The following is a 12,239-nucleotide window of genomic DNA, read 5'->3' as shown; positions in this document are numbered from 1 at the left end:
TGTCCTGAACCAGCTCTGTAGAGCAGGCTGGCCTCAGACTCAGAGATCCTCCAGCCTCTGCTCCCAAGTGCTGGGGTTCAAGGCGTGCGCCCCTCAGCCCCGGCACTCATCCGTTTTTCTTTAGTCTGGTATGTAGTTGTATGCAGTAAGTTACCTTGGACAGCTTTCTTCCTGCTGTGCTGTTCTTGCTTTCTGGGGACAAAAACCGCTCAGTAAACTGGGACGGCGTGCGGAGGTAGATGGTGTGCTTGTCTAAGACGCGCTTAACCCTGGCTCCCTTGCCAGCAGTCAGGTCTACTCAGTGCCCTTACAGCTAAACTCGGCTCTGTTTTGGATGCTGGTTTCTGTCGTGATGGGCAAAACAGGTCCAAAAGTTTCTGCTCTCTGCTCTGTCTCTCCTTGCTTTGTAATACTTTGTATCCCCAGAAGGTAGGCACACCTTGAGGATTTGATAATACTCAGAAAACCACCTTGTCTGCTTACTGCCTTAAAAACTATCCTAATCAGAGTATCCTAGCCTTTCTCTGTTTGCATAGTAACTGGAGGTTGGAGAGATAATGTGTGACTTTGAGCATGGTGTGTCCTTCCGAAGGTGACGCTTATTGGAAGCCCTCGTGTCAGTGCTCCTCCATTGTCAGGTGGCTACTGCAGCCACCTTGGTCACCCCAGAGGCTGCCTGATGTGCTGGAAACCCCCAGAGACCAGATCTTAGTAGCAGGAGTCCACTCTCTCTGACACCTGAGCAGGCCGGCTTTCTGTGCTGGAACTCTCTCCCACTGCCGTGGGTCTCACTGCCGTGGGTCTCACTGCCGTGAAGCTCCTGCCCTTCCTGGAGTGTGTTCTCCATCCGTGTGCTTCTTATGTTAGTTATCAGTTCGATAACAATTCAATAACACTTTTTAAATGTCCTTTATAAAATTAGGATTGTGGTGTATAAAGCTATGGAAGGGTAGTGTTCACACATGATTAGTTCCTAGAACATTATGTGAGGTATTTTTTGTGGTTTTCTTTTTTGAAGAAAATAATAGCTGGTTTGTCTTCTCTTTAGGAAAAAAAGCATAAAGTGTTGGGCTGAGATGAGCATGAATTAGAAAATGGAGACATGGTGAAGCAGAATGGTTTTTTTCCAGGCTTTACTGCTTCAGCAGCCCTCCATCTGATATTTAGACGTATTTATGTTGAGTCATTTCTTTCTCTTTAGCTGATGATCAGAAGATCACAAAATGATTGTACAGAGGCAGTGGCATTACGTTTAGTTTCTTTTTTTGTATATATCAGATAAGAGGCCTGCAAATGGAAGGGAGTCCGCTCACATCCTGGGCATGGTGATAGCCGTGAAACCTGCCTTCTTACCACGGCAGTGGGTTTTGTAGCTGATAGTCCTGCCTCCTGATCTGAGGTAGCCAGGGCAGGCGTGGCACTCCGTCTTAACAAGCAGCTTTGGCTTTCACAAACATTTCTTTGTTCGGTGTCTAGAGACTACTGCTTTAAAGGAGAATCTGCAGTAAGGGCACACCTGCGGAGGTCAGTGCATGACAGGATAGGACTTGTACTGAGTAAAGGCTCAGGCTTCTAAGTAAGTCTTCCTTTTGAGCCAAAGCACAGTTCTCACAGATCTGAGGAATAAAAGAGCATAAGGGGCTGGCTTTTGAACAGTTCTAGGAGCTGGACATGATGGCACACACCTATAGTCCCCAGCACTTACAAGGCAGAGGCAGGTGGATCTCTGAGTTTGAGGCCAGCCAGGTCTACAAGACAACCCAGGGCTATGTAGAGACCCTGTCTCAAGAAAATAAAACTTAAAAAACTCTAGAAGAGCTAGACAACAATTTCAGAGACTTGCTTCTGCTCTGTGACAAGGTTCCCTGGCTAGCTGCGCCCACCCTCACCTTTAGCACATAGGTCTGCCTACAGCAGGCCTCCTGCGGGTACTAGGGAGGCTGCCCCTCCAGTGTGTTCTCAGGGCCTAGGAGAAGCCCTAGAAGCCTGTTAAAGCCTTATTCTTTGAAAGGTTTGGGGGATCTGCTTTGAGATAGGGTCTCACTGTGTAGCTTTGGGGAACTTGCTGTGTAGATCAGGATCTCTGCCTCCCAAGTGCTGGGATTAAAGGTGTGCACCACCACACTCAACTCTTTAGTTTCTGGGTACAAAAGAAGTGCTTGGACCCCGAGTAAAAACAGACACATGCCGAGCAGTTTAGTGCCGGGGAAATAGCACTGCTCGGTCCTGTTTAATTTTTTCTAGCCCTTTTCATATTCAACTTTTATAATTGAAAGTACTGGGGCAATGATGTTATTTCTATTATTATTACATATTGACACAATTTGGCATAAACTATTGCATAGCTATTCTATGTCTTTCATATAAATAGTACATATTGTACCAAGTAAAAGTGGCTTCCTTTTCCAGAGCAATAATGAAATTTCACAGTATGAAGATGGAAGAAATCAACAAAATTATTCGTGATCTTTGGCGGAGTACCTATCGTGGACAAGGTAATTAATATATGGTGTGTCCCAGAAGCTCATTCCAAAGCTCTGTCCACAGCCTCCCTGTGTGACCTTACCATGCCAGCGTTACCTTCTCAAACCTCTTCCTGAGCATGTCTTTGAGATTTTTCTAAGAATTCTTATCTTTGCAATCTCTTGTAACAGAAAGAAAATGCAAAGTTTCTGTTCCAAAGCCTTGTAGGGCTCATTGTCTGTAGCAGACACAGTGAGCTGATGACATAATGGTTTCTGTGAAAGCACAGATGGGGATAGGCCCAAATGTGATAAGAAAAATACCCAAAGGAAACTTAGAAAAGGAGCCAGCCCAGGCTGGGGCTGGCCATCCAGGCTACATCTTGGCAGACCATGTGGCTTCTGAGTCCTCTCGGCCAGAGAGTTTGCAAGGCAGCCAGTGCTCCCAAGGCCATCAGACTCACTGTCATCCCCAGACTTCGACTTCTTGAACTATGTATACATAAGTGACAGAGGGACAGTGTGGTTCTGTAAAATACTCTGCTTTCTATATCAGATATTGAATACATAGAAATTCGATCAGATGCTGATGAAAACGTCTCGGCTTCTGACAAAAGACGGAATTACAACTACCGAGTGGTAATGCTGAAGGGGGATACAGCCTTGGACATGCGGGGACGATGCAGTGCTGGACAAAAGGCAGGTATCTCAGCAATCTAGGGAGACAACTTAAAGAGCTGAAAGATGGACCTGATGTTGTGGAAGCCCTAGAATACCCTCAAATGAAGGAGAAGTCCTTACAGCTTCCTTGCCACCTCGTGAAGTAGACAGACACAGCTATATCATGGCACCATCCTGCTGCCAGCTAACATGCCCTGGTAGCACCCTGAAGATAACATAAAAAGGGTCAAAGTTACTCAGACCCATTTTCACTTCCATAGCACTTCTTCTCAGAGAAGGGTCATTGCTTCATGGGCCCCCAAAAATACATTCTGGTATTAAAATGGTCAGGAAATCTCAGAATTAATAGTAAATATACCGCCAGTCATAAAGACTACTCGCAGAGGGAGGGATGTGGCTCAGCTGGTAGAGTGCTTGCCCAGCATGAACAGGCTTTGGCTTGACCCCAACCACTACCTAAACATGTCTATAATCCCAGCACGAGGGAGGTGGGGGAAAGAGAATCAGAAGTTCAAAGTCATCCTTGGCTCTAGACTGAGTTTGAGGCCAGCCTGAGCTACACAAGACCCTGTCTTGAACAAAGAACACTAGCAAACTGGAGGCCAAGTTGAATCAAGTGAAGGATCTGTGTCATTAAGAATATAGCCTCTGCACAGGACTTAATCCCCATCACCAGCACCCCAGCCTAGCCTTTGGGCTGGGCCTTAGACCAAGGGCTCGATCTGGCCCTACGTGAGGCTCCTGGAGGAGGACAGTAGGTGGGTTTGAGCACTGGGGGAGTCATAATGAGAAGCGTGTTAATAAGGCTGGAACATGAGACTTGCATCCCAGAGCATGGGGAGGTCCTGAGTTCTGTTAACCATATACAAGGATGCAGATTCTGAACTTTCATATTGAAGCAGATTTTTCATAAAATTTTGAAGGCTTAGAAAAGGATGCCATATTATTCATATAATTATCCCAGTTATTGCCAGCCCAGACCACTAACACCAATTTCAGGCAATGCATATTAATATAGCAATCATAGTCTGAAGAAAAGACTAATTTGTGATCTATAAACAGTATCCCTGCTTGATTTGTTGGTGATGTCTAATATTCATTATACATGGGTTTGGAACATGGTCTCTGAGCAAAGGTCAGTTTCCTATAGCTGCTCTTGCGTTGTGAAAACTGGCAGCACTTGCTTCCTGGTGTAGGGAGAGGTGTCAGATGAATGGTTTTGGGCCAACCAGCAGCCTGCATGTCAGCGGCTGGCGGTGGATTCGCGGCTGTAGCACAGACACAGAGCAGGAAGGAAGTGTCTGTCCCCCGAGGGGCAATAGGCTTCTGCAGTCTGCCCTGGACATCAGAGGGAAGGTGTGCCCTGCCCTGCACTCAGCAGGCAGTGAGATGAGAGCAAAGGCGTTCTGCCTTCCCGGAACAGTGTGAGTCTCTGCTGGGCCCTTCAGCCCCAAGAGGACTAAACCTTTGATTTTCAGTAACTATGGACAGAGGGTAGTACAAATAGAGCTGTACTCTATTAACTTCTTCCCTCATTGTCACAATTACACAAGCAGACACTTTGACATGATTTCGAACACACTTACCTGGTTTCTCCAGAGCACATGGAATTAAAGTCCCTGTGAGGCTCAGGAACATGTAGTGTGTTTGCATTTCCCAACAAGTTTCATCATTGAGAAGCTATAAGGGCCAGATCAAAAAGTTTTAAGGTTAGGTGTGATGACATACACCTTTTAGCCCTGTGCTCAGAAGGCAGAGGCAGACAGACCTCTCAAGAGTTTGTGCCAGCCTGGTGTACAGAGTGAGTTCCAGGTGAACCTTGGACTTGCACTGATGCACTGTAATGCATCACCCCTTAGCCTGTGATGTCAGCTTTAATAGGAGTGGGACGCTGGCAGTGCTGTTTCTCTGTTTTGTCTCAGGGCAAATGAATGGGAGAATGTGGCTGAGGGCCTCCTTCCAGAAAAGCATGAATCTATGTTGAACTGCTCCTAACATCTGTGACCTGTGACATCTCCCACCTCCTACTACCTTTTTCTGTTTTGGGAGATAGGGTCTTACTGTGTAGTTGGGTTGGCCTAGAACTCAGAGGTCCACCTGCTTTTGCCTCCTGAGTGCTGGGAACAAAGGTGTCACCACCATACTCAGTTCATTTCACCGTCCCCTTCTAAAGAAGCTGATGTGCAACTTCTCTCCAGGTGCTGGCCTCTCTCATCATCCGCTTGGCACTGGCTGAAACCTTCTGTCTGAACTGTGGCATCCTTGCCTTGGATGAGCCCACGACAAATCTTGACCGAGAAAACATTGAATCTCTTGCACATGCTTTGGTTGAGTAAGTATTTCAAGTTCGGGGCAGAATGTAATTTTTTTTTTTAAATACCAGTAGCAGAGATGGGTATGGTGGCACAAGCCTTTAATGCCAGCACTTGGAGACAGAGGCAGGCAGGTCTCTGAGTTCAGGGCCAGCCTTGTTCACATAGTGAATTCCAGGCCAGCCAATGAAACCCTGTTTGAAAAAACAAAACCAGTTGAGACCAGGCTTTGAACTTCAACTTTCAGTAGTAATTCTCCAGATTTTCTTAGAGGGGCTGGAGAGATGGCTCAGTGGTTAAGAGCACTGACTGCTCTTCCAGAGGTCCTGGGTTCAATTCCCAGCACCCACATGGTGGCTCACAACCATCTCTTACTCCAGTTCCAGGGGATCTGACACCCTCACACAGACATACATGCAGACAAAACACCAATGCACATAAAATACAAAGAGCTAGAGTACTGAGACACAGGTGTGTCCTGCCTCTTCCCAAGTGTTCCTAGGGCATGTAAGGGTGAGGAGTTTTGAGCTCTCTCTGGATTTCCTGTGAACCTCCAATGTCAAGCACAGGAGTCAGAATGTGCCCTGGCCAGACACTCAGAGCTGTGGTGGTAGAGCTGGGACTGCCTGTCACAGGATTATGGTGAAGAATGAGAGCTTTTATGGAGAAAGCACACTGGTACGTGAATAGATGGTGCCAGAGGCTAAATTGTAGTCATGGTGTCCCCTTCCTCATGTCAGAAAGGGCAGGCAGCTTTAACTTGTGCACACCCCTGCCTCCAGAAGAGTTCTGACAGTACAGATGTCCTGCTCCAGCCAGCTCTTCATAGTCCTGGGGCACCAGCCAGGAAAGGGGGGGGTTGTGGTATTGAAACATGAAGTGCATCCAGCCACAGGCAGGTGATAAACAAGTGTGAGTTAAAACTCTTGTTGCATCTCACTCATAGCTGATACCTCAGCATGCTGATGATGAGCAAAAACGTCCCCAGGACACCCACTCAGGCCCTCTGAGTGTCACAGCGCTGATGCATCCAGTGACTGGTGGTGGCAGAGTTCTAAGTAGACGTAGCTCTTCAGAAGGCAGTGTTATTCCCCTGCCTGTTGTCTGCCTGACTGACTTTCAGAGAAGTCTAGCAGCAGGTCAGGAGAGTCTAGGCAGGAGAGCGAGCTGGGCTCCTGTGGTTGAATGGGTTAGGCTTTCCTAGAAGCCTTTCCCTACATGAATAGCAACTTAGGATCTGAGGAACTGGTCCGAATTCTTGACCTGGTTCTTAGCCATATGAGTGGGGAGTGGGGCTCTGCATCCCTGTATCCCACTGTGTGGGAAGGAGATGGGACTCCTTTCCTGCTTGGGTTGAAGGTGCCAGCCCTTGACATTTCCTGCAGGGCAGCCGAAGGCCCTGTCACTCATGGCACAGGAAAAGCTTGGTTGCCACACAGCTGTTCTTGTATCTGACAAGATTCCCAGTGGTTTTTCCAAATGTATGTCCATTAGTAAAAAGATGTTCTCAATGTATTGTTTCAGGATCATAAAAAGTCGCTCACAGCAGCGTAACTTCCAGCTTCTGGTGATTACTCACGATGAAGATTTCGTGGAGCTCTTGGGGCGATCTGAGTACGTGGAGAAATTCTACAGGATTAGGAAGAACATGGACCAGTGCTCAGAGATTGTGACGTGCAACATTAACTCCCTGGCCTCTTATGTTCACTGACTTGTTTTGGTAGGGAAGTGGCCTATGTGAGGGGAACCATGTCTGGAGGATTTGAGAGGGCCTAAGATCCTGAGGCTGCCTCAGTTGAAGGCTAACTGATGCTCTGAACACAGTCCCAGTTCTGCTCAGCCTTTCATCTTCCAGCCAACTGAAGATCACCCAAATGAGTGACACTTCCCAGAGCAGCGCTGACTGGGGTGGAGGGGGTGCTGCTGCTTTGGTGATTTATGGGGTGGGCATTTTAAAAATGTTAGTATTTTCTTTGAAGCTTTGAAGTGAGATTTAATAACTGGCTTGGCTTTAACATGAATCCGTGTATATGACCTGTCTGTCTGAGCCTCGGTCATTGAGTGGAGGCTGGCAGTGTGACAAAAGCCGTAGATGGTCGTCTGATGGAGTACCCAGTTCCCTCCCCATGCAGCCCTGCCAGATAGTTACTCTGCCCATGTGTTAGAGGAAATTCCCCTCCTGACCTCACCTGCCCATCATGTGGAAACCTGTCACTCTCTTCTCTCTTTTCTGTCTGGCCAGTAATCCCAGTTACTCTCACAGCAGGTTCCCATGTGGGTGGGAAGCTAGGCTCACCCACAGCTGGACCTGCTCCCCATGAACAGAGCTGCAAGGGCAAACCTCAGTTTCACTCCAGAGGCCAATCTGCTGAAGTCCAGTCCACATTTCCTTGGAATTGCCAGCTGAAGCCTTCTGTGGATATTCTGTGTAGACAGGGTCCATCAAAGTCACATGCTTGCAGATGCCACTTTACAGCTCCATCATGGAGTTGGTCAGGCCTGCTCTGCGCCAGGCGGGAAAATCCAAGAGAGAGAGAGGAGAAAGAAGAGGTGGGGGAGACACCAAACCGCCGTCCGGGAGCAACATGTAATGGGGCGCAGGTAAAGCCACAGAACACGTGGTGACACATAGATTAATAGTTAGGGGTTGAGTTAAGTTATAAGAGCTAGCTAGTAAGAAGCCTGAGCCATAGGCCATATAATTTGCAATTAATATGAAGCCTCTGAGTGATTATTTTATAACCAGCTGTGGGACCTCAGGGCCGGGACTGGGCCGGATGGGACCAGAGAAACTTAGGACTACACCAAAATTTACTTAGCATATAAGAAAGGGCCTCTAGTCCAGGCTGGTCTTAAATTTATTTAGAAGCCTTGAATTTCTGATCCTCTGCCTCCCAAGTGCTTGAATTACAGGCATGCACTACTATGCCTGGTTTATGTGGTGCTGGGAATTGAACCCAGGGTTCATACATGATAGCCAAGAACTCTACTGACTGGGCTACATCACTGGTCCCAAATTATTTAATGATTGGTCACTTTATGAAACTCAAATCAACTCAAATTTTTTAATATTTATTTTTTATGTGTCTGGATGTTCTGCCTGCTTATGTCTGTGCAGCATGTTCATGCAGTGCCCACAGAGGAGGGCCTCAGATCTCTTGGACTGGCATTGCAGATGGTTGTGAGCTACCATGTGGGTACTGGGAATTGAACTCTGGTCCTTTGGAAGAGCAGTCATTGCTCTTAACCAACTAGCCATCTCTGTAGCCCCAGAATTTTTAAAAATCAAACATTCTAACACAGCACAGCCAAAGCCAGTTAATTTGATATTTTCTGCCTTAGTGACTTTTCTGTTGCTGTGATAAGACACCATGACCAAGGCAACTTAGAAAAGAGAGCATTTCACCTGGCGTGGTGGCACATGCCTTTAATCCCAGCATTTGGGAGGCAGAGGCAGGTGGATCTCTGTGAGTTCGAGGCCAACCTGGTTGACAAAGTTCAAAGACAGCCAGAGCTACACAGAGAAACCCTGTCTTTGTGGGTGGGAGGCAGCTGAGATATAGCTGCCTTCTTAAGGTCCTCAAGATCTGCTCGGGCTCCACGATACCCAGACCATCATTCTCAGGACTGAGTACTTTGCATGGCAAAGGAGTCTTTGCAGAAGTGATAAAAGTTAAACATCTTAGCTGAGGGAGATTGCCCTGAAAGGTCCCAGGTGTCATTTTAAGTGTCCTAAGAAGATGGTGGAGGGCAGGTGGGATGTGAGAGAAAGCCTTGTGTGGATGAAGGCTGGAACAGTGTCCTTGGAAAATGAGAAAGGGTTCCAAGCCAAGTGATAAAGACAGCTGCTCAAAACCAAAAAGGGCAAAGAAACATTTTATCCCTCAGAGCCTATAGAAGGAATGGGCCCTGATGTCACCTGACTTAGACCAGTCAAGCCTGGTTGAAGAAAGAGGGTTACAGTCCTCACCCAGGCCCAGGAGAGCCATACAACAGGGCCACCCCCCAGCTGTCTGGGTCCTCTATTCAAAGGCCCCTCCTGACAAGGTCCATTCACTCAACTCCATAACATTGACAGAGGCTTCGGGAGGAAAGAATAGCAGGCCATTCTCAGAGTGAAGATCCCCTTCCTGAAGTCCAGAAGAGCACACAGACTATGCATGTTAGACTAATCACTGACCAGACTGTCTATCCCCCCAAACACAGGAAGGTTCAGAAAATAAGCCTGTCCATTAACCACCACAGCAAAGTCAAAGGCAGACACACTGGGCAGTACTTAGCATAAACATTTCCTTACTTGTCATGAAGTTAGAATTTAAAGGCAACAGCATGTAACAGAACACACAAACCAGGTAGCCGTCCACCAGTAAGCTGTAGGTACCCTGTCTGCAGTGATTGGGAAAAGGCACTCGCCAGATGTGGTGCACACCTTCAGTCCCAGTGCTTAGGAGGCAGAGGCAGCAGGCAGGTCTCTGAGTTTGAGGCCAACCTGGTCTGCATAGTGAGTTCTAGGACAGCCAGGGATAGAGAGAGATCTGCCTTTATTTTATTTTTTTTTTTTTTTAAGAAGCAATGAGTGGGACTGGGAGAGGCACCCCCACTTATAATCTAGTCGGCACACACAGGACTCAGCTTCCCTTACAGCCACTCAGAGCTGCTTCCAGCCCCACACCAGCAAGCTTTGAAGTGGGATAGGTTCCTTCCTTGTCACTAAATGCTGCCCTTCCCCACACGTGGGACAAACAGACCTCACAGTGGAGCAGACCCCCTGGGCTTAAATCCCAACACTGCTGTTGGCTGGCTGAAGGCCACAGGGAAGGTAGTCACCTTCCGGCCTCTGTCACTCACCTGTGAGAGGAGGAAATAGCACTTGCACTGTAGGGTTGCTCCAAAGGAAGAGTGACTTCATATTTATAAACACACATACCAAGTTGGCAGTGCCAGCTGTGCGTTGACACATGGGAGCCCTTTCATCAGTCTGGTCTTGCAGTATTCCATCGCCTCATCTTTGACGTGGCCACACCCTCTTTCCTAGTCCCTGTCTGTTGTGATAAACCAGGACAGAAACCAGCTTGCAGTAGAAAGGGTTTATTTAGCTTACCCTTCGGTCAGCCTGTTTTCGAGAAGCTGGAACAGGAGTCAAGGCAGGGCTGAAGCAGAGGCCATGGAGGAACGCTGCTTGCTGGCTTGTGCCCATGACTTGCTCACTTTGGTTTCACAGCTCAGCCCCCCACCCCCCAGGATGGCACCACCCACAGTGAGCTGGATTCTTACACATCAATCAAGAAAATGCCTCTCACAGACTTGCCCACAGGCCAATCTGATGGAGGCAGTTCCTCACTGAGGCTCCCTCTTCCTAGATGACTGGTTTGTGTTGGGGTTAGGGGAGCGGACCAACAGGCACAATAGATCCTTTGTCAACTTGACACTATTAAACTCTTAACTTTTTCTTTTTATTCCTACAATCTCACAATAATATCACAGTATAAATCAGTCCAACTTCTAAAAAGTTCCGCAGCTTTGGCACCTTCACCTGCAGCTGAGGCTACACCTTCACAAACGACTGCCAGGCCTCTCTGCAGGTCTTCTAGTCAGTGTGCCAAACCTCAACCAATGCCACATGAGTGTCTTACACATTACCAAATTTGGCTGCCAGCTTGAGGTACCACTTTAAGCCCCTTTGAACCACAGTTGAACCCAGAAGATTTTGATTGAATGTTTAGTTTCTTACTCATCCCAGCCAGATCTTCAGCCTCAGCTGACCTCAAACAACATTCTTAATTCACAGTAGCACATGACCAGGCTCAGTAGTCGGCTTCCCTCTGCGCCTTCCCAACCCAGGCTTCCATCACCACCTCCCGACATTTCTGTCCTCCAGGCCCTTCGCTCACTAATGGCTTTTCTGGCCCAAAGTTCCAGATGCCACCACAGTCCTCTCCAAACCATGACCCATTATGTCACAGTGATACTGCACCGTTGGTACCAATTCCTGCCTTAGCTGGCTCTTCTGCTGCAGTGCTAATACACTGACCAAAACCAGCTTTAGGAAGGAAGGGGTTTTGGTTTACCTTCCACGTCACTGTCCATCATCAAGGTTAGCTGCACGAACCTGAGGCAAGAACTCAGTGAGACCATGGAGGAGGGCTGCTTCCTCCTTGTAAGTGCAGGCTCGCTTAGTCTGCTTTCTTGTACTACCTAGGACCACCTGCCCAGGGGTGGCCCAACCCACAGTGGGCTGGACTCTCTCCTATCAGTCATCAAGAAAAGGCCCCATAGGCCAATCTGAGGGAGGCAGTTCCTCAACGGAGGCTCTCTCTTCCAGGTGCCAGGTGACTTCAGTTTGTGTAAAGTTGATCGCTGAGGAGTTTAGCTTCCAGTGAAGTGCCCGGAAAGCCCAGTGGTCCTGGATCCTACTGCAGTTTTGTTGCATTGATTGTACCTGCCTTTCCACACTGTTTCCTTCATGCCTTTACTTCCCCCTTTACAGCTTAAATTCCACGGCCCCCTGCTGTAGCTCCTGGCTGTATTGCCTGGCCTCCCTGCCCATAGTCCCCTGGCTCCCTAGCTCTGGGTAAGCCCAGCTGGCCCCTAACACGTGATCTCCTTTGCTATTTGTTTTCCAGACCTGCTTTTGCTGGCTTCAGCCTGTCTAGAACTCCTCCCTGTAGTCATTTATTCCCTGATGTCCTCGAGCCTCCTAGCTTGAGAATTAGTCTCTTGGTTTGTGTTTCCCCAGCAGAGCCTAAAACTGCTTCAAGTGAAAGTCAGCCAGGGTAGGGAGCTT

The 12,239-nt window shown here is 48.0% G+C and overlaps 1 protein-coding gene across 1 annotated transcript in view; it reads left to right on the top strand.

Annotated features, from left to right (window-relative positions):
- Rad50 (RAD50 double strand break repair protein) overlaps positions 1-7,495 on the top strand; it is a 55,352-nt gene extending 47,857 nt beyond the window's left edge. Inside the window, exons 22-25 of the mRNA XM_036197783.1 lie at positions 2,410-2,495; positions 3,019-3,161; positions 5,342-5,475; positions 6,980-7,495. Of these exons, the coding sequence (XP_036053676.1) occupies positions 2,410-2,495; positions 3,019-3,161; positions 5,342-5,475; positions 6,980-7,166 (550 nt within the window). The 3' untranslated portion in view covers positions 7,167-7,495. The remainder of the gene's footprint in view (positions 1-2,409; positions 2,496-3,018; positions 3,162-5,341; positions 5,476-6,979) is intronic.
- The last annotated feature ends 4,744 nt before the right edge of the window (positions 7,496-12,239 follow it).

This window comes from Onychomys torridus, chromosome 8, assembly GCF_903995425.1.
Source record: "Onychomys torridus chromosome 8, mOncTor1.1, whole genome shotgun sequence".
Taxonomy (NCBI): Eukaryota; Metazoa; Chordata; class Mammalia; order Rodentia; family Cricetidae; genus Onychomys; species Onychomys torridus.
This window is presented reverse-complemented; position numbering and strand designations above follow the sequence as displayed.